The sequence below is a fragment of the Cucumis sativus genome, chromosome 3 (assembly GCF_000004075.3).
Source record: "Cucumis sativus cultivar 9930 chromosome 3, Cucumber_9930_V3, whole genome shotgun sequence".
NCBI lineage: Eukaryota > Viridiplantae > Streptophyta > Magnoliopsida > Cucurbitales > Cucurbitaceae > Cucumis > Cucumis sativus.
Window position 1 is genome coordinate 7,919,625 of NC_026657.2, and position 20,221 is coordinate 7,939,845.

The 20,221-nt window shown below is 30.8% G+C and overlaps 3 protein-coding genes across 4 annotated transcripts; 2 read left to right on the forward strand and 1 right to left on the reverse strand.

The window, feature by feature from the left end:
* Window positions 1-2,692: 2,692 nt before the first annotated feature.
* Window positions 2,693-4,972, forward strand: LOC101214363 (pentatricopeptide repeat-containing protein At2g45350, chloroplastic). Its single transcript, XM_004133867.3, has one exon. The coding sequence runs from the start codon at window positions 2,859-2,861 to the stop codon at window positions 4,773-4,775; it is 1,917 nt and encodes a 638-aa protein (XP_004133915.1). The 5' UTR covers window positions 2,693-2,858; the 3' UTR covers window positions 4,776-4,972.
* Window positions 4,973-7,597: 2,625 nt separating this feature from the next.
* LOC101214605 (probable LRR receptor-like serine/threonine-protein kinase At1g34110) lies at window positions 7,598-10,815 on the reverse strand. The gene is made up of 4 exons (XM_004133868.3): window positions 10,015-10,815; window positions 9,510-9,770; window positions 8,514-9,392; window positions 7,598-8,327 (listed from the first exon to the last, which is right to left on the reverse strand). The coding sequence occupies exons 1-4, from the start codon at window positions 10,445-10,447 to the stop codon at window positions 7,825-7,827; spliced, it is 2,076 nt and encodes a 691-aa protein (XP_004133916.1). The 5' UTR covers window positions 10,448-10,815; the 3' UTR covers window positions 7,598-7,824.
* A 5,297-nt stretch (window positions 10,816-16,112) lies between these two features.
* On the forward strand, window positions 16,113-19,940 carry LOC101214846 (tRNA 2'-phosphotransferase 1). 2 transcript variants are annotated; one of them, XM_004133869.3, is made up of 9 exons: window positions 16,113-16,324; window positions 16,483-16,596; window positions 17,490-17,637; window positions 17,935-18,024; window positions 18,295-18,349; window positions 18,479-18,601; window positions 19,214-19,270; window positions 19,359-19,497; window positions 19,585-19,940. In XM_004133869.3, the coding sequence occupies exons 1-8, from the start codon at window positions 16,155-16,157 to the stop codon at window positions 19,481-19,483; spliced, it is 882 nt and encodes a 293-aa protein (XP_004133917.2). In that variant the 5' UTR covers window positions 16,113-16,154; the 3' UTR covers window positions 19,484-19,497; window positions 19,585-19,940. The 2 variants fall into 2 exon arrangements, with proteins under 2 accessions (XP_004133917.2, XP_031737635.1); XM_031881775.1 differs by lacking the exon at window positions 16,483-16,596 and having other exon boundaries at window positions 16,115-16,324.
* Window positions 19,941-20,221: the final 281 nt, after the last annotated feature.

A 20,221-nucleotide genomic window follows, 5' to 3' on the forward strand; every position in this document is an offset into this window, starting at 1 on the left:
AAGAACGATGAAAGACTTTCATGGATCGGTGGATCCAAAACTTTATGTTAGAGACACACAATGAACGGCCAATGCATGCGTGACATAGAGACATAGAGACCTTATTTACACGTATGTGTAATATATGTATATAAGAACATTAATCATACGTGTTCATTTAGCTACTATTGTGTAAATCGAGTCCTTCTTCCACATTTTTCTTTTTCTTGCAAGGTTTTGAATTAAAAGTTCTTTTTTTTTTTTTTGCTATACTAATATAATTATAATTAGAGTTTAGTTCGTATGGGATAATTAATACTTGGCAAACAAAAGATGCGTGTAAATATGATTGTGTTGTTACGAGACAATCATAATTAGTATTGTTTAAGGACGTATATAAATGTTTTTAAAATTTGGTTATATTTGTACCTATTTTAGTTTATTTTGTTAATTTCGTAAATATTTTTTTCAGTAAAGGTTTAATTTTGCTATATTTATAAATATTTTCAACAGTTTTGTTATTTAAAATAACTTTTCTAAAAAGATTAGAGTGAATTTAGTATGATGATTGAATAATTAACTTTGAGCGTATTTAGTATAGGCCCAGGGGCTCGAGCCCCCTCAATTTTATTGTCTTTATATAATATGTATAAACAAAACCAATTAATATTTAAAATTTGTGAGTAGTTTAGTGGTAATAATGTTTATTAGCCTCCTTTCAAATAGAGTTCAAATCTTACTTGTATAGTTTTTTTCTAGGTTTTTATTTTTTAGTCTCCATATTTATAACAATAGAACCATTTGATTCTCATGTTTTCAAACCAATGTACTTTTTAGTTTTTAAAAATAGATTTATAAAGTCCTAAAAGTATTGTTTCATTTTCTTAAAATAATTATATGAGATTTAAAATTTTAAAAGTAGTCGTAGAGAAGATATATATATAAAGTTATTATTCTAATTTAAAATATTATATAATTATTTAAAATAAAGAGATTTATAAACCTATTTTTAAAAATTCAAAAACTAAGAAGGTACATTTTGAAAACTCGAGAACTAAATGAATCCACTCTTATAAATGTGAGAATAAAAAATGTTTAATTTTAAAACTCATCAATTAAACAAACGTATTGATTGAAACCTATAAATTAAAAAGATAAAAAAAATTCATATAGTATAATAGGGCGACCACGTCATATGATTGAATGGGAGAAGAATTTGGAAGAGTTGTTATTAATGAAAAGCGGGAAAGCCGTACATATTTTTGTTGACTTTAATTTTGATCAAGTCGTAGTAGCGTCCAAATTAAAGGCATGGAGAATGAGGCTAAAATCCAACCCTTTTTCCTTTTCTTTCTTTCCCCATTAGGGTTTCCTAAACTAAAAGTCTGATTTTATCCATTACCTTAGATTGCGTTTCGTTGCCGATTTTGAAAAACTTGACTCACTAATGGCTTCTTCGAGCTAACCATCTCCTTCCACATTTTCCACCTTCTTATTTCATTTATAAAAAAATGATTATAATAATCGAAGATTAAGATAATATGTGTTTTGGATTAGAGTTATTATTGATAGTGTTACGATAATATGTGTTTGGAAAAAAAATTGTTGTTGTAGTATGATGATAATATAAAGTAGAAAAGTTTGTGGAGTTATAAAAAGATGAAATATGATAGTTTGTAAGGTTATTTAACAATAACCCTAAAAGATGGAAACCCTTGGCCCAAACAAGGTTTGTGTTATAATCCTTTTCCTAATCCCTCTAAATCTTCAACCCAAACACACCCAAAATATAATTAATTTTTAATCTCTACTAATAATAGACACTAATGAAAACTTTATTGGTACTTATTATTAATAGAATATTAATATTTTTGTTATATTTTGTAAATATTTTATTATTTTTGTCAATTTTGACAATTTTCGTGTTCGTTATCATGTGCTTCTAAATTTTGTTTTTGAACGTTAGAAAAACTAAAATTGATTGGTCTAACATTAAATCTATTTTTTCTTGATTTGGGGTGGTTTTACACCTTTCTCAAGTATAAAAACTGAACTTTTAATTGAATATTTTGTTACGGGTGTAAGAAGAGTTTGATAAATTCTGCAACATTGTATAATTAGTTTCAATATTTTAGAAAATAGTCCCTATGTGTAATTTTCGTTTTGAAAAATTAGACTTCCATCCTCAAAATACACTATTTGTTATGGGCCAAAGGCCCAAATCATTTCCAACGACATGAATTTCCATCTTATACTCACTTGCTATTACTACCTTATAAAAAGTAGCCATGAACTTTGCCTTTATTTTAAAAGCACTTTGATTTTTTCAAATGTATTAAAATTACCCTTGTTTACCCTTTTAAGGACAATGACCTAAAACGATATAGTGATTTAAAAATTACCTACTACGTCATTTTCATATCTTAATTTTCATTTAGATTCTAAATAATTTATATTCCAACCCATATCTTTAAAATATTTGTAAAGATTCATAGCACTGCAACAACTTATATTAAGGGTATATTTGAAACAAATGTGAAAATTTAAAGATATTTTTCATGATTTTTCATAAGTGTTTTTTTTTATAACTTAAATCTATTTAAAATTTTAAAATAGAAAAATTGTCAAAAATCACCGAATATAAAATTTATTTTGTTTTTAGCGTTCTCTTAGTTTTCTTTTTTCTTTCTATTTTTTAAAAGACCCCTAAAGAAAATAAGTAATTAAAAAAATCTGAATGGTCGTTTGCTAAACGGTTAGGAGGAGGAAGCGACGAAGACAATCAATCCCTCCAACTCCATCTGCAACTGCGAGTATCAGCAAAAATCTTCATCGATTCAAGATTTCTCGAACTTCATAGCAGAAGAAAGTTCAAATTAATGCTTGTTCCTGCAAATTCATGCCATTTATGGCCCTCAACACCGCCGACCCTTCTCCTCCTCCGCCATTGCGAGACTCAGAACGACGTGAATCAAGTCCACGCCAGAATCATCAAAACCGGCTACTTAAAAAATTCGTCGCTCACAACCAAAATCATTCTCAATTCCATTTCTTCCCCCCACAAACCGCTAGTGGAATTTGCTCGTTACGTCTTCTTCACTCGCTATGCTGTTCAAAGAATTCGTCGGAATCACCTCGATGACGATCCGTTTCTCTGGAATGCTGTGATTAAATCGTATTCGCATGGGAATGAACCTGTTCGAGCTCTGGTATTGTTTTGTATGATGCTTGAGAATGGATTTTGTGTTGATAAGTTTTCGTTTTCTTTGATTCTGAAAGCATGTGCTCGTGTGTGTTTGGTGGAGGAAGGGAAACAGATTCATGGGTTGTTGATGAAGTTAGAAATTGGGTCGAATTTGTTTCTGCTTAATTGTTTGATTGCTATGTATTTGAGATGTGGGGATATTGAGTTTGCACGGCAGGTGTTCGACAGAATGCCAATTCAGGACTCTGTTTCGTATAATTCGATGATTGATGGTTATGTGAAATCTGGGACGATTGATTTGGCTCGTGAGTTGTTTGATTCTATGCCATTGGAAGACAAGAATTTAATCTCTTGGAACTCAATGCTTGGTGGCTTTGCACAAACAAAAGATGGTATTGGGTTAGCATTGGAACTGTTTGAGAAAATGCCTGAGAGAGATTTGGTTTCTTGGAACACCATAATTGGCGGTTTTGCCAAATGTGGGCGCATAGAATTTGCTCATAGTTTGTTCAATAGGATGCCGAAAAGAGATGTCATTAGTTGGTCCAATATGATCGATGGTTATGCAAAATTGGGCGACATTAAGGTTGCAAGGACCCTGTTTGATGAAATGCCTGACAAAGATGTGGTTGCTTTTAATACCATAATGGCCGGCTATGCTCAGAATGGTTATTACACAGAAGCATTAGAAATCTTTCATGAGATGCAAAGACAAAGCAACTTATCTCCTGATGAAACAACGCTAGTGGTCGCGCTTTCAGCCATTTCTCAGTTAGGACACGTTGAGAAGGCTGCAAGTATGCATAACTATTTTCTAGAAAACGGCATTTCAGTGACGGGAAAGGTTGCTGTTGCCCTTATTGACATGTATTCTAAATGTGGCAGCATTGAAAACGCCATATTGATATTTGATGGTGTTGATCAAAAGGGTATCGACCATTGGAATGCTATGATTAGTGGAATGGCGAGAAACGGTTTGGGCAAATTGGCTTTTGGGATGCTTTTGGAGATGCATAGGCTTTCTGTGAAACCAGATGGCATCACTTTCATCGGTGTGCTGAATGCTTGTGCACATGCTGGACTGGTTAAAGAAGGGTTGATTTGTTTTGAGTTGATGAGAAAAGTTCACAAGTTAGAGCCAAAGCTACAGCATTATGGATGCATGGTTGACATCCTTGGCAAAGCAGGACTAGTTGAAGGAGCATTGAAATTCATAGAGGAGATGCCCATTGAGCCAAATGATATAATATGGCGGACTTTGCTTAGTGCTTGCCAAAACCATGAAAATTTTACCATTGGAGAACTCATTGCCAAGCATCTTATGACGATGGATTCATGTAACTCAAGTTCTTATGTTCTCCTTTCGAATATTTACGCACGTCTCGGCCTGTGGAGCGCTGCGAGCAAGGTACGAATGATGATGAAAAAGCAAAATTTAACTAAAGTTCCAGGATGCAGTTGGATTGAACTTGAGGGGGTTGTTCATGAGTTCTTGGTTCGTGATAAATCTCATCCCTATGTTTCTGAAATATATTCTGTGTTAGATGGTTTTGGAGCATCAAATTTGCAGGTTATTGATTGTAAATGTTAATGTAGATTACCACTGCACATACGTAAAAATGTACAAAAGGTTCTCAACAGAAGAATTCCGTTAAATTTATGAACTAAATTGTAGGTTTACTTCCAAACTTTGAGTTTTTTCTTTATTTGGTTTCAAACCTTTTGAAAGTGTTTTGATAGGTTTTTAAACCTTCAAATTTGTGCCTAATAAATTCTTGTGAATTTTAAGTTATAATATTAATGGAATCTCAAGCTTGCAATTTAATGATTAACCTATATGTGGTTTAAAAAAAAAAAATAACTCTATGACTAAATTGATAATTTTGAAAGTTCATAAACAAAAAATCTCCAAGTTTGTAAACTAACTTCATACTTAAACATTTATTTTTATCCTCATATATATATATATTCATTCATGATGAACATTTTAACTTGTGAAATTGTTGATATAGATAATTTAATTATAACTAGCTAACTTTATGCAAATCAATGAATTGACATAATGTTAGAGTAGCAAAAGTGAGTTTAGTTGAACGATAATTGATATGATCTTTCATTTAAAAGTGGGAGGCTCGAATATCCTTCTCACAATTGTTGTACTAAAAAACACATTATACAGTAGTAACAAGTTTTATATTTGAACTATTGTAGTTAAAGTTTTACTAGAATTAAATTCAGTATGATAATTTAAAACTCGTTTGGATTGACTTAAAAAAAAATGTTTTTCAAAATCTCTTTTTTATTTAAACTCATTTGTCTTATGATATACTTTTAAAAACTATTTTGAGAAGTTGTTTTGACAGTCCAATTTTCTAAAAATGAATTATTTTTAAGTTAAATACAAAATGTGTTTATCAAAATATATATAAAAAAAATTACAAATACAGTAATTAGATTCAAAATAGGAATATTTTTTTTAAGAAATAGCAAAATGAAATAGCAAAATAAATTAAAATATTTACAAGCTATAGCAAAATTTTGGATAGTCTTCTATCATTGTAGACTATCCGCGTGATAGAATTTGCTATAAATTATACATATTTTATAAAATTTGCTATTTTTAAATTTTTTATTTTAAAGTAATTAAATATATAACAACATTTGAATAAAATTACAAATATAACAAAATCTATTTGTGATAGATGTTGACAGAGTCTTTGTGGTCTATCATTAATAGATTTTGATAGATTTTTTTATATTTGTAATTTTATTCCAATGTTGTTATATACTTAATTATTATTCTTAAAATTGTCTTCAACTATAATTATCAAAAAGAAAAAACTCGGTTGATTATAATATTATTATATACCAATTTACTTTTTATTAAACTCTGAAAATCTCACTTACAAGTTAACAACTGGGATCCTAAAGTTTAGTTTAATCTTAAAAGCACGTTGGAGTGAAGATTGGTCACACTATTACTTTACCCAATCATTTATGCAATTATTCAATTACACACAACTCTGAACCATAGTAATAATAATAAAATTAAAACCAATGTCAGAAAATCAAAATAAATAGAAACCTAAAAAGAAAATGACAAATTTTGATCACAGGCAACAAAATCACAGAAGGAAAAAGCAGTGATTCTTTTTTTGTCTTTTATTTCTTTTCTCTTTGTAAGGATTACGACAACTAACATTCACAAGTCTAACAATACAGACTCCCCTTTCAGCTGTCGTCCAACGAAAACGACGAGAGCGTTCCGACATCACCGTCCATGTCGACTTTTGGAACCTTTTCTTCTCCCTTTTTCTCTTGTTGGTAAATACCCAAGGCCTTATTCCCATAGTTGCCTTCTATTTCTGAATTATTGCACCAAATCTCTACAGAAAAAGTGAAAAGAGAAAAAGAAAAAGGTAATATTGTATTTGACCTTTAAGTTTGGTGCTTGTTAGTTGTCAAAGGCGAAAGAATGGAAGTTTTGAGACTGAGATTCAAGTTATATTTATATTAGGATTTCATTTAGGTCTCTTTCTTTAAGAATCGGGTTGATTGATAAGTGTAACTAAGTATATCGCATATTGGATTGGACATGTCCTCGAAGGCATATTGGGATCTTAGGCTAAGGCCGAGGAGGAGCGAGGAGACGTAGTTGTTCTTGATCTTTCATTCATTTGGTTTTAAATTTATTGTTGGGTCCTCAGCAACTAATTTTCTTCAGTATGAAGCTTGACACATGGATATTGTCATGTCTATGAGTATGACGTATACGTTATCGGAGTGAATAAATACTTTCATTATATACTAAAAAAATTCACAAAAACAATCCAACAAAATGTCACAAATATGTATTAATTACTGCTTTAAATGTTTTTTGAAAAATATCCATCTAATACTTGGATATTTTGGATAAGATTTCTGTCAATTTAAAATGAGTTTGATAGCTTTCATTGAATAATAAAGAGTACTTAAAAAGAGTGTTTTTGTGGTGTTTGGGTATTAATTAAAATTTGATACTGAAAAATATTAATAGGATATGGAATAGCTTTTGAAAACACTTCACCTTGTATTAATCATTATGAAAATTTTGATTACTAGTTTATATATTAGTTAATTTTCTTTTACCAAAAATGAACATTTAAAATCATTATTATGAAAAATAATCCTGAACTCAGCAATTAATTTTGGTCAATTTTTGTAATAATTTTGTTTAGTTCTTAGAAAGCTATTTCAAAGGACCATAATTAATGTCAATTTCAGAACCAATGCTACCAAAAATATTATGAAATTAATCATTAAAATTCTCATGGAAAACAACTCATCTTTTCAGTATTTTCTTGATCCACATATTTTGCCAACCTTTCTGTGTCAAAATTATGATGTGATATTATGAAGATTGTTCATCAAAGATTCGTAACTTTGAATATGGTTGCAACAAAATTCATGAAGAGATTCTCTAATTTACATTATTCTTCGACAAAACAGCCTGGTTTTTACATAGACATACATACCATTTTTGTACCTTTTCTACATTAAAAATAGCATGAAAAATAATTTTTAAACCTTCATTTACACCATAATATATTAGTAGTCAGTGTTCGATCTGCTTAGCTTCTATATGGACCTTCATCTGAAAATTAAGGCATGGACTCTACAGAAATCCCAAACTTCCCCATTTCCTCGAGTTCTTCCACGACAACGTCAATCGTCGGACGAAGTTCGGGATATTCGTGAGTGCAGATCACTGCAAGTTTTCCTAGTTTGGCTGCCTCTGATTCTAAGAATCTTCCTTCAAGCTTAGAGTCAATGAAGTCCTCGAACTGACGCAACTCGATAGTGTTGTAGTTCAACTTCATGATGCTTGTTTTCCCGGAGATGACTTGAAGTACAATCATTCCAAATGCGTAGATATCGCTCTTCTCGGTGAATCGACCCGTTGTCGTGTACTCGGGAGGGAGGTATCCTAAAGCAGCACTGACTTTTAGCATCGAGAAGATAATGTCATCGGCGAGAAGTTTGTGAAGCCCAGAATCTGAGAGCAAGGGGTTGTAGTTTGCATCAATGAGCACTTTATCAGCTGATATGTTTTGGTGAATCAATGCAGGTTTCTTTCCGATCTTTCTGTGCAAATATCCCAAACCTACAACATTTCCAAAAGCCACAAAAATCAGTTTCGAATTCACGAAAACCGAAATCGAGCAGGAAAACTACAAAAAACTGAGTTAAACCAAGCATTTCTTCAAAGTCAGATAACATTAGCAGTTCCATATTTTGATGCTTATATCAATAACTCAACTTCATGTTTAATGGAATAAGGAACACAAACCTTTGGCGATGCCGCATATGATCGATACACGGGTGGACCAATCGAGAACCTTCCCACTGCCATTGCTATCATCAAGATATTGCATCAAAGTTCCATTTGCGGCGAAATCATAGATCAGATAGCACTCTCCTCGGTCTTTTGAACAGCATAAACCTCTGAACTTGACAAGATTTTCATGGTTCATTGAGATAAGTATCTTCAAGCCCTTCAAAAATTCAGCTTCATCAGATTTGCAGCTTGTCTTGCCAATGCACTTGATAGCAACAACTGATCCATCTCTCAACTTTCCCTTGTAAAGAGCCGAAAAATTGTTCCTGCCTAATAAGTTCGACTTTGAGAAGCATTGTGTTGCACGCTCCACGTCTTCTAGATTAAACATGAAGCTCTTGAATATCTCTCGTGATGATGCGCTCCCACCTTGATCTTTGGCTAATGGATCCCATCCATTTGAATACTCTAGATTGATGAGAGGAGAAGCATTTCTTCTGTAAACCTCCCTGACTTGGCTAGTAATGATCCGTCTACTTATACCATTAGAAGTACTTCCAAATTTATGTTCATTGCGACGATACCAGGAAAACGTCGCAAGACCAATGGCTGAGAATGCAGCAAAAACTCCAATCACTCCAAGAGCCACTCCGACTCGTGAAGATTTCGATTGTCTTGAACAGTTACCTCCATTGCAATTGGAGCCTAAATTAGCTGACTCAGGGATATCTCTAGCAGAATGATCATTGCCCGGTAGTTGGGGTAGAAACGGTTCGGGTCGGCTTGGATTCAAACTTTTCAACTTACTACAAGGATTTAAGTCCTGAAATCCCACTCCACAAAGACTTGGGTTGTTGAGGTACATAAATTTTTCCTTCAATCTCTTGAAACCTGAATTTCCATTGAGAATGATTACAAAAACGACCAACTCTCAGAACTGATCAAACAATTAAATCCACAATACAAAGAAACTTCACAAACGATTCGCTATCGACAATAACACATTACCTGGAGGAACGTTACCGGTTAGCGAGTTGTTCTCGACATTAAACACTTCAAGAGCAGGAGCATCGGCTAATATCACGGGAATCGGACCGAAAAACTTGTTGTTACTCAAGTTTAATCGTGTTAGCGCAGTCAAATTCCCTAAACTTGCAGGAATTGCTCCCGTTAGCTGATTATACTGTAGAGCAAGAACATTGAGCACCTTCATATTCCCCACTTGTGATGGTATCCCACCAGTTAATTTGTTGTAACAAAGCTGCAGCACTGAAGAACAAAAGATCCCCGCAATTTATTTTCACCAATTCAAATCAACTACTAAGAATATGCTTTGAAAAATCAGCTTTAGCTAACAAATCACAAGCAACCTCCCCCTAGAACATTGAGTTTACGAGTTCAATATGGCAGGGGAAATTGAAGTTTATGCTACACAAGTTCTAATTCTAAACAGATTTCAAGTATATAGAAAAGTCATCAAGCAAAATCCAGAACGTAAACTACTTAAACCCACCTTGAAGATTTGCCATATTCCCAATCTCGAAAGGAATTTCCCCAGAGAGTTGATTCACATTGAGATACAAATCAGTCAGTTGATTCAAACTCGCAATTTCCTTAGGAATTTCACCGACCAGAGCATTGAAATGCAAGTACAACCCCGTCAAACTTCTAAGTCCAGCGACGGCCGACGGAATGTTGCCGGAAAGCCCCATCCCCTGCAGAGAAATATTCACCACTTTCCCTTGCTCGTTACAAGCAACTCCCTCAAAATACCCACCACATGGATTTGAAGACGGATTCCATGACGTTAACAAAGTGCTATGTGGGTCTAACGAAGCTTTAATCGACATTAAAGTAGAAAGCTCAGTGGACTCAGAAATAGCAAAAGGGGAAGAAAAAACAAGAAAGAAGATGGAAATCAAAAGCGAGTGGAATACTGCAGACATGGCTGAAACAGAGGAAGCCAAGAAACCCAAAAAATCCGATTCAGAATGGGTATTTCTATACTATCCAACCAATTCAAAAGAAGTGGGTATTGAATGATATCTTGGAATTGGTGGTATGTTGATAGTGAAGCGTCTTCAATGGCGGGAGAGACAGAGGATTGGAGCAGAGAGGAATTGAAAAGTGGAAGGAAAATGGAAATGGGAAGTGGAGAGAGTTATCCTTTCCTGTGAATGAATATCAGAGAGATCGCTGACAAACTTACGGCCACAAAATGCTTCACAATCTCATAGACTTGAGATTCTTTCTTCTCTCTCTCTCTGTATTTCTCTCTACTGATTCATATGCAAGAGTTCAGTCTCAGTAAAAGCTGTGAAAACAGGGCGTTTCCACTCTCATATAATATTTAGAAAAATAATTGGGTGATGCCAAAGTTTTTAATTAAATTCTACCCCAAAGTTATCTTTACTTAATTTACTTTATAAATTACCTTTTAATACAACCCTCCCAAGAAGTAAATACCCAACCTTTTCCTTTGTTTTAAGACGGAAGATGGTGTCAATTATGATTGAATTAACAACACTAATTAAAAACCATCCCACATATAATCATTAAATTCAAAATATTACAACATTTAAAAATTATTATTTCAAAAATTATAATTATATCATCGTTTAACTAGTGATAAATAACCCTATTAAATTTAAATTCATGTTTAAAATTTCTATAGATATATTGTAAAAAAAGTAATAATTATAATTAGTTACAATTAATTTTTTAAAATTAATTATAATTATTTTTCTATAAAAAATATTATATGGAGAAATTTTGGAGCTATATACGAGTGGATGACTATATATAAAAGTTTTGTAGATGTTGATCACTTTACGATAAAAAAGTAAAAAATTCAAACTTTTGACCTTCAAGTTATGTTCTTGTAGTTAAATTTGAAATTATTTATTTAGATGTGATATAAAATAAACTTTTTTAAAAAATATGTAATGTTGATGGTCACGTGTATGAACCGATGTATTGTCGTTTTCAAAGCTTGAGTAGTCCAAACTAGAGCGTCTCCACCTAAATACTCGAACTATAAGTTGGGTGTAACTCTTTTTGTTTTGTTTTTGTCTTACTAGTGTTCGAAACATTTAATTTGTTGATGCATATTAATATAACATTGCAATGTACAATTTAAAGTCTACTATTAATAATCTTTTTTTTTTTGTTCATTTGATTTTTGGTATAAGCAAAGGAGTAATTTTCACCATTAATTTTAATATCACATTATTGGATAAAAACATAAGTAATCCTCTAAAAAAAAAAAATTGTTAAACATGTGTGTATATATTATTATTAGAGAAATAAAACATCACATAATAACTTTTCTTTTATTTAATTTATTCAAGTTATTTCAAATGATAAAATTTTTAAAAAATTTACAAATACAACAAAATACGTTTAGTGAAATTGTAAAAATAGTAATTTTGATAAACTATTTACAACATATAGCAAAATTTCAGATTTTATTAATAGTAGAGATCGATATGCTTTTTTTCGTTTTTATCATTTAAATTTATTTTACTATTTTTAAAAATACTCAATTTCTCTATAAATTAAAAGAAATGATGCATTATTGAAATGCAATAATAAAATACCATTATTCCAAAACCTCAAATAACTCAATTATATTTATTGAATAATTAAGATTCCTTTTTATTTTTATTTTTCTTTGATATATAGCCAACCCCATGTTATTTTTCATTAAATTGCTCCCCCTTGGCTGCCTAACCTTAATTTATTTAAATAATTTTATATAACTTATGAAACAATTTAATATATAATAAAAAATGTGCATAATGTTTTAATATTGAATTAATATTAAATGAATACTATAGAAGTCTGTTTCATGTATTTATTGAAGTCCCTCTTTACTTTAATATATCTCATTTGTCTGTTTGCTTTCTATGAGTTTGGCATGTCAGTCTCTCACAATAAGTTGTAGTTTTATATTACTTTCTATTTTTCATTACTTTTCATTTGCATTAAAATAGTTAATATTACCCTAATAAACATCTTTTTATTTATAGAATAGTAAAGGTTGTAAAAATAATTCTCCTTAGTTTTTAATAAACTATTTACTATGACACAAAATTTATTCCTAAACATTTCGTCAGAGGCTCTATTTTTAAAATTTTCTCCCAACAAAAGAAAAAATATATAATTTAAACTTATAGCTAAATTTGGAAGAAAAATTAAATTATATAAAAAAAACAGCTTATAACACCTTTTTTTGTATATTACAAATTTGATAAATATGATGAATCTACTTTAAAATTTGTTATTTTCACAATTTAGGATAAATTGTAGTTGACATAATAATTTGTTTTTTTTGGCTATTTTTACAAATTTCCAATTTTGAAATTACGACATATTTTAGCGTTTTATTAATAAATTAAAATAAAGCTATTAATAATAATAAAGAAAAGTAACTACATTTATTTATTTTAATTTCAAACAAAAGAAAGAATCTAAAATTGTTTTGTTTATTAAATATACGAAATTTAAAAGAAACTTTTGAACTTTGTAGTAAACAAAATTAAACATATAGTTTATTGGCAATTTTGATAATAAAAATTAGAAAAAGTTTGAATTTCATCCCTATAATTTAACGATCTTTTCATATGAATTATTATCTAAATATTTTTTATATATTATATGAATATAATAACAAAGTTTACCATAGAAGAACTAAATTTATAATCTAACATAAACATTATCTTAAAATCGTAATAAGACAAAATCCTCATAATGTGTCCAAAAAAGTAAAAGTTTTAATATATTTAGGGTATGGCTATGGTTAGTGACCCCAACAATAAGAGGCCCATTCATTCATCACCTTCTCTGCCCCATCCTCCTTTGCTTTCCTTCTTCTGTCCTTTTTGCCTCACTATTTTGTTTGTTATTAATATAGAACTCTCTCGCTTTTACGACTTGATCTTAATCATGAGTGAGTTACGAGCTTCTGTCTACAAGACAGTCATTTAACTTTTATGAGATAGGTGAATTATGTCTATCGTTTTTACGACTCGACTTTAATCATGAGTCAATTATGAGTTTATATCTATAAGACAGTCATTTAACTTGTACTAGATGACTGAATTATGTCTATCGTTTTTACGACTCGACCTTAATCATGACTGGATTATGAGTTTCTATCTATAAGAGAGTCATTTAACTTGTATGAAATGAGTGAGAGTGATTAAACCTATTGTTTTGAGAATTTTGTCTAAGTAGAAAGTTGTAAATATAACTACCTAAAATGAAATTCACTCGTTTTCATGTTGTACTTGTATTTGTGGTAAAAGAAAGTTTTCTTCTTATCTCTTAAAAACAAATTTAAACTTGCTATATAATATAAATGCATGAGTTTGTATTGAATATTTGTTATGATATTAACTTAGATTTGGGTCATCCACTTTATTATTGTCTTCATCATTTGGTTAATGTTCATGAGACAAGTAAAAAGAGTAATTATTATATCCAAAGGATATAATAAGTTATTTTCAATTAAAGCTCAAATATAGCAACATAAAAGAATTATATGGACTACTACATTTACTTTTCCAGCTATACATGCATTTTAATTAAGAAAATTGCACTAAATGACAAAAAAATTAGAAAAAATTAGCTCATGATATCTATTTTTTTATATATTACAAATATGACAAAATTAATAATATCAAACGACAATCATAAGACCATCGAAAGACTATCAAACAGTAATCATAGGGTTATTGATCAGCTTTTAAATTTGCTATTTTTACAATTTAGAAAATACAGTGACATGAGTTCTATTATTATAATTTTTTTATATAGTGACATGAGTTTATTATTATATTTTTTTTTACTATTTTTGCGAGAATCATTTAAATTAAACTATAATGTTTTTCTTTTCTAATTAAAAATGTGATCACTCATATTTTGAAATTTTTATCTTAAAAGAAAAATATTTAATACTAAGAGAACATTTTAGTCAATATGAATATAATTTAATTAGGTACCTTAAAGAAAAAAAATCTTTCGTTTTCAAGATAAATAAATTTTTTCTAAAAAAATGTTAAAAGTGTTATATATATTTTTCTAACATTATATTGACAATCTAAGAACATGGCTAATTATGTAGCACATAAATAAACTTGGTTGGTTTTTACCCTATAATTTAAATTAAAAATCATATATTATTGAAAAAAATGATAACGACTATACTGATTAACTTTTTTGTAATGAACGCACATAACTTTGTAAAACCATTATCATTTATATATACATTTATTTGACATCTTTAATGTGATTATGATAATCTTTATCATAATTTACCATAATGATCATAGATATAGATATGGTATTATTCCAAAATCATGGAAATTAGCATAAAGTTATTTTTAACAAATCAATTAAGATTTCATAAACAAAAAAAGAAGGGTACCCACCAAAATATATAGATGTTGGGAATGATCATTGATTGAGTGGGTGGCAAATCCAATCTCCACACTTCATTACATCTACTTTTATCACTATGGTCCCATTTCTAATTCCCATAGCTCTCATGTGAATCTTCCTATTTTAAAGTTATTGTTTTTTAGGAAGAAAAAAAAATGAAATAGAGGTTCATGTGAACTTAAATTTTTAGGATTAATTTTGTTGTACTTTGGTTCAAAATTTTAGGACCAAAATTGCCCTTTATTGCCAACATGTGAAGCCATCACTTAGGAGATAGTGGGTGGGACAGATTCCTTTTGGGCTGCTTTTAGGAACCCTTTCATGTTCAATCTTTTCACTATACATACACTCACATAAGTTGTGTGTATATATATATATATATTCGACGGTTAAAGTGTAGGGTTAAAATGATACTTTATAAGGTTCTTTTCTATGTTGATTACATAATAGACGTATATTACACGAGTCATATTATTGTTTGACTATGGCATAAGGTTTGGAGAGTTGTTTGGTGTATCTTACTTTTTATGATTAGCATGAGTGAAATATATGTGTTTATGGTATTATCTTATGTCTTGATCTCCGAGTGATCAGTTAGGTTATTCGGTTTGAGTTTTTTATTTGACTTCTTTTGGAGGGTCAAGAGAGTTTTCTTCTTATAACATACTTGGCTTGCTTTTTATCATTCTTTTTTTTCTTGTTTTTATTTATTTTGATGTTTATTTCTACCTTGACAAATACGAGAAAACCTTTTTTTTTACAATTCAAAAAACTTGTGTAAAAAAAGAAAAATATTTTCAAATACAACAAAATAAACAAAAATATTTCAAAATATAAAGACTATCTACGATTGATCGTGATAAATTACTATTCATTTTGTATCGTGATAAACACAAATAGTAGATAGATTATAATATTTTGCTATATTTATAATTATTTTTAATAAAAAAACTCTCGAAAATATTTATAAATTTCTGAATTTATTTTAAAAATAACGTGCGAAAGTGAGCTTTGAGTATTAGCTTAAACCTTCAATAGTTGCCGGACCGAATTGAAACTTTGAAAATGGCCCAACAAATGCGTTGATAACCGTTCGATGTGGTTACTGCCACGTGTACGTTTGATATCATCTCCACTACGGCAAAATCTTACACCGCGATAGCATGCGATTGCTAAAGCCTTCGTCTTCAACCTTTTTCCTCTTTCGCGATGTGGGCTTCCGTAGTTACCAACTGCGGCATCAAAATTCTGCGCTGCCGTCCCCTTTGGCTTCCACGTGTCCTCATTACTCCAATTCCCCTCCCCATCTCTCCTTCTCTACTCTCCATGGATAGAAGCAATACCACATCCTCTTCTTCTTTTGCCCATTCCAGCAAAAGGTTAATTACGCTCCTTCATCATCTTTGAAAATGGATGAAATTCGAATGAAATTTTACATGGTTTTTTCTTCTATGCTCTTTTTTTCATATTTTAGTAACTAGAATTCAGACGAGTGTTTATTGGTTTTGTTCTTTATTATTTTTTTTTTTTTTATTAGTGGTGGAAGAGGAAGAGATTTGGATTTGAGGAATGATAGAGAAAGAACGAGAGGGCGTGGTGGAGGAGGCGGTGGCTCTGGTAAAGATAAAATTGACGCTCTTGGTAGACTCTTGTAAGCATATTTCGTCTATTGGTATCTTGTTTGGGTGCCATTTGTCTTACATTATTTGTTAAACTTATTGTTTATTAAGCTTATGGAAGATTGTGTGAATGCTCTTTTATTTTGAGTTATTTTTTTTATCTATGGTGAAAAATATATCTACAAATAGTGATTCATGAGGTTGAAGGTTAATGTTAGATTATATAGTTGCCTTCCCCCTCAGCTTATTGGGTATTTAACAAGGTATTAGAGAAGATGGTATAGGAGGTCTTGTGTTCAAACTCCTGTAGTGTTATTTACTCTCCATTTGATATTATTGATTTCTACTTGCTGGGACTTCTCTAAATTTCAAGACCATGATCAGGGGAGTGTTAGATGATATATTATTAATTTTTCCATCATCAACTTAAACTTTTAGGTTAGTTGGTGATTTAACTCTTGATTTTCTAGAATTTTGATATTTTCTTCTTTTTCTCTTCACTTCGTGTTGGCCACGATCATTTTGTGGGGAAACATATAAAGGTACGCAGAACACGATGATCAAACTTTAAAACGGAAACCTTTAATCAATTACGCATATATAGGCTTGAGAAAAATTTCACAGAGAGTATAATTTAGTCTCATGGCTTTCAAATGTTCTATTCCCTTTTTGTAGTGCTACCACTTGACACTATATCTTTATAATTTGGGGTGGTTTATTAACAATTTTTAACTAAGTTGTTGTGAGGGTCCAGGTTCCTTTATATAACTGTTTATGATTGGTTGGTGAAGATTGAGTAAGCCAAAGTGGATGTTTGAGAGGAATTCAAAAGTTATGCATAATGCATGTAGGATTTGTTTTTAACAGCAGTGTGATATGGTTGATCTTTTATCGATTGATGTTTGCTCGTTTTAATGAACTTCAGGACACGAGTCTTGCGTCATATGGCTTCTGAGTTAAACTTGAATATGAGGAGCGATGGATATGTCAAGGTTGAGGATTTGCTAAAGTTGAATTTGAAAACATTTGCTAATATTCCACTGAGATCGCACACAATTGATGACATAAGGGAGGTTGGTCGAATGGTTTTCTTCTATACATGCTTTAGCATCACTCTAATTTGTAGAACCAAACTGATATGTAACTTATCTTTTCCATTGGTCAACAATGCTTTTGGATGTTGATTCATCTATTTATCTCGATCCCTTATCTCTAGAGTATTGTTTATCTCCTAAGCTCAATTAGAACTTTACCACACATCTGCTCTGGACTGCAATTTTGATCCATTTACACAACTTGTTAATTTGCTGTTTGATTTTGTTTCTATAAGCATCTAGCATTGACAAATAGTTTTTCCTTTTCAATGTCAGGCTGTTAGGAAGGATAATAAGCAGCGTTTCAGCTTCCTGGATGAGAATGGAGAGCTCTTAATTCGAGCAAACCAAGGCCATACAGTCACGGTTATTTTCTATCTTTATAAACCATCAACTATGTTGGGGGACTATTAGTCAAGCTGATTGATTGAAAATTTGTTGATGGCTTCATTTAAGTCAAATGCATTTGATGCTTTTTAATATCGACTTATCTATGGAATGAAAAATCCATTTCATCTTCTTTACTATATAGGATCGTTTATTTAAGACTTCCCCACCACTTTTAAGATAGTGATAATGGAGCCAAATTGGTTATTTTGTCTACACCATCATAAATCGGAAGAACTTTGTTTGCAGGCGGTTGAAACAGAAAGCTTATTAAAACCAATTCTTTCGGCTGAGGAGGTGCCAGGTATTATGATTCAATGTTCTTATATTAATCTTTCCTCCTTGATGTCCACGATGCGAGTATTTATGCATTTCAAACTTCTACTTTTGTGATTCAATCGATCACTATCTTCTTCTCTCTCTCTACATACAGTATGTGTACACGGTACTTACAAGAAGAATTTGGAATCAATTCTGGATTCTGGTTTGAAACGCATGAAAAGATTGCATGTTCACTTCTCATGTGGTTTGCCAACAGATGGGGAGGTTATCAGTGGTAAGTTAAGGAAAATCTATTTGTTATATTTTCCCTGAAATTTCTTTCCAATAAATCATGATGTCGCTTTGATTGACAATTAGTGGCTTCTACAATCGCACATTTTCAACTATTTATCTATAGTAAATCAGGACGACTTTTAGGGTTTGCATCTAAGTTTCTTCACAAGTAAATGAGATAACTAAATTCATGTATTGCTGTTGATGTTAACGTTTTCTAAACCATTTTTCATATATCCATGATCATATAAGAAAGGATTCTGACATGAATATGAGGCCCTATACTTCTAAATTTATAACAAATTTAGCCTTTGTACTTTACAATTTATAACGGTTTAGGCTCTATACTAATAAATATTAGTATGATTTAGTGAAATCTTTTTATGCATGTAAATTGATAAATTGATGGAAAATCAAATTTATTTATAAACGAAAAAGTCTGTCGGTAGAATTGTTGGGTAATGAAAATATACTTAATTTTTATGATAGGGACTTAATCATTACTAAGTTAAGGTTTAGATACTAAATTATTACAAGTTTAATAGAATGTGGACTGGATTGTTACTAACTAAAGTTAAAGCGAACTTTCTTCTTATTTTTTAAAATCTGACAGGCATGAGACGAGATGTAAATGTTTTAATCTTTCTTGATGTTCAAAAAGCTCTTGAAGGTACCGTTGAACACTCTTTTCTTTTCAATTATGGTATAACAATAAGTGAATGAAACATAATCTGTGTTTGGTTAAAACATGATTTCAGATGGAATGAAGCTTTACATTTCGGACAATCGGGTCATTCTGACTGAAGGTTTCGATGGGGTGGTGCCGATGAAATACTTCCAAAAAATTGAGTCATGGCCGAACCGACAACCTGTTCCATTTTGAGCCTGGATCAAATGGTACGTGATCAAGAATTTCTTGAAAAGATGAACTGTGTCTTAATCTAAATAAGGTTATTAAAACATTCAATGTTTGATTTGAACCAGATAATCGTTCTGTGCTATCTTGAATGGTTAAACGACACAAGTTTCATTTGGATTTGGAACTTGGGAAATCTTTGCATTAAACTTGGCTGCAAACACAACAGAAGTCTTTCATATGAACTTCTTGGAGAATCATTCGTGAAGATTTGGCAACAATTAAAATTTCTTGGTGCTTGCCTCATTGGAGACTGATCTGAGAACTTACGTTTTGGTTTGTCTCGGTCAATTATTTACTAACGATTCTTATGTATACAAAAAACATATAAAGAGGACTTGTTTTGTTTATATATTATCAAGTCTTGATAATCGAGTGTTTGGTCCATCAATTTCATTTGTTGGTATTAAATGAAATTTGTCCATATCTTTCATTTATCTTTTAAACATAATACTGATTTTTTTTCTCTCACGTATTAAAAAAAATCTAAATTATTTAAAAAGAGCCAACACTCCTACTTAAAAAAAACTTTTTATGAACATTTTGTTTAAAAAAAATGCGTTAAGAACATTTTATTTTATGTGAGTATATCTCCTCAATTGATTTAGGTATATATTCTTGATAGTTGATAAAAGTTTATAGGTTCGGATGTTGAATTTTCTTTATTGTTGAATTTTCTTTATTATTTCATGTCTAACTAATATG

Coding starts and splice junctions, on each gene's coding strand:
- LOC101214363 (XM_004133867.3), top strand. CDS start 2,859: ATGCTTGTTCCTGCAAATTCATGCCATTTATGGCCCTCAACACCGCCG.
- LOC101214605 (XM_004133868.3), bottom strand. CDS start 10,447: ATGTCTGCAGTATTCCACTCGCTTTTGATTTCCATCTTCTTTCTTGTT. Junction 9,771..10,014: donor GAATATGGCAAATCTTCAAG/GTGGGTTTAAGT, acceptor TTTGTTCTTCAG/TGCTGCAGCTTTGTTACAAC. Junction 8,328..8,513: donor CATATGCGGCATCGCCAAAG/GTTTGTGTTCCT, acceptor GAAATGTTGTAG/GTTTGGGATATTTGCACAGA.
- LOC101214846 (XM_004133869.3), top strand. CDS start 16,155: ATGTGGGCTTCCGTAGTTACCAACTGCGGCATCAAAATTCTGCGCTGC. Junction 17,638..17,934: donor CAATTGATGACATAAGGGAG/GTTGGTCGAATG, acceptor TTTCAATGTCAG/GCTGTTAGGAAGGATAATAA. Junction 18,025..18,294: donor ACCAAGGCCATACAGTCACG/GTTATTTTCTAT, acceptor CTTTGTTTGCAG/GCGGTTGAAACAGAAAGCTT.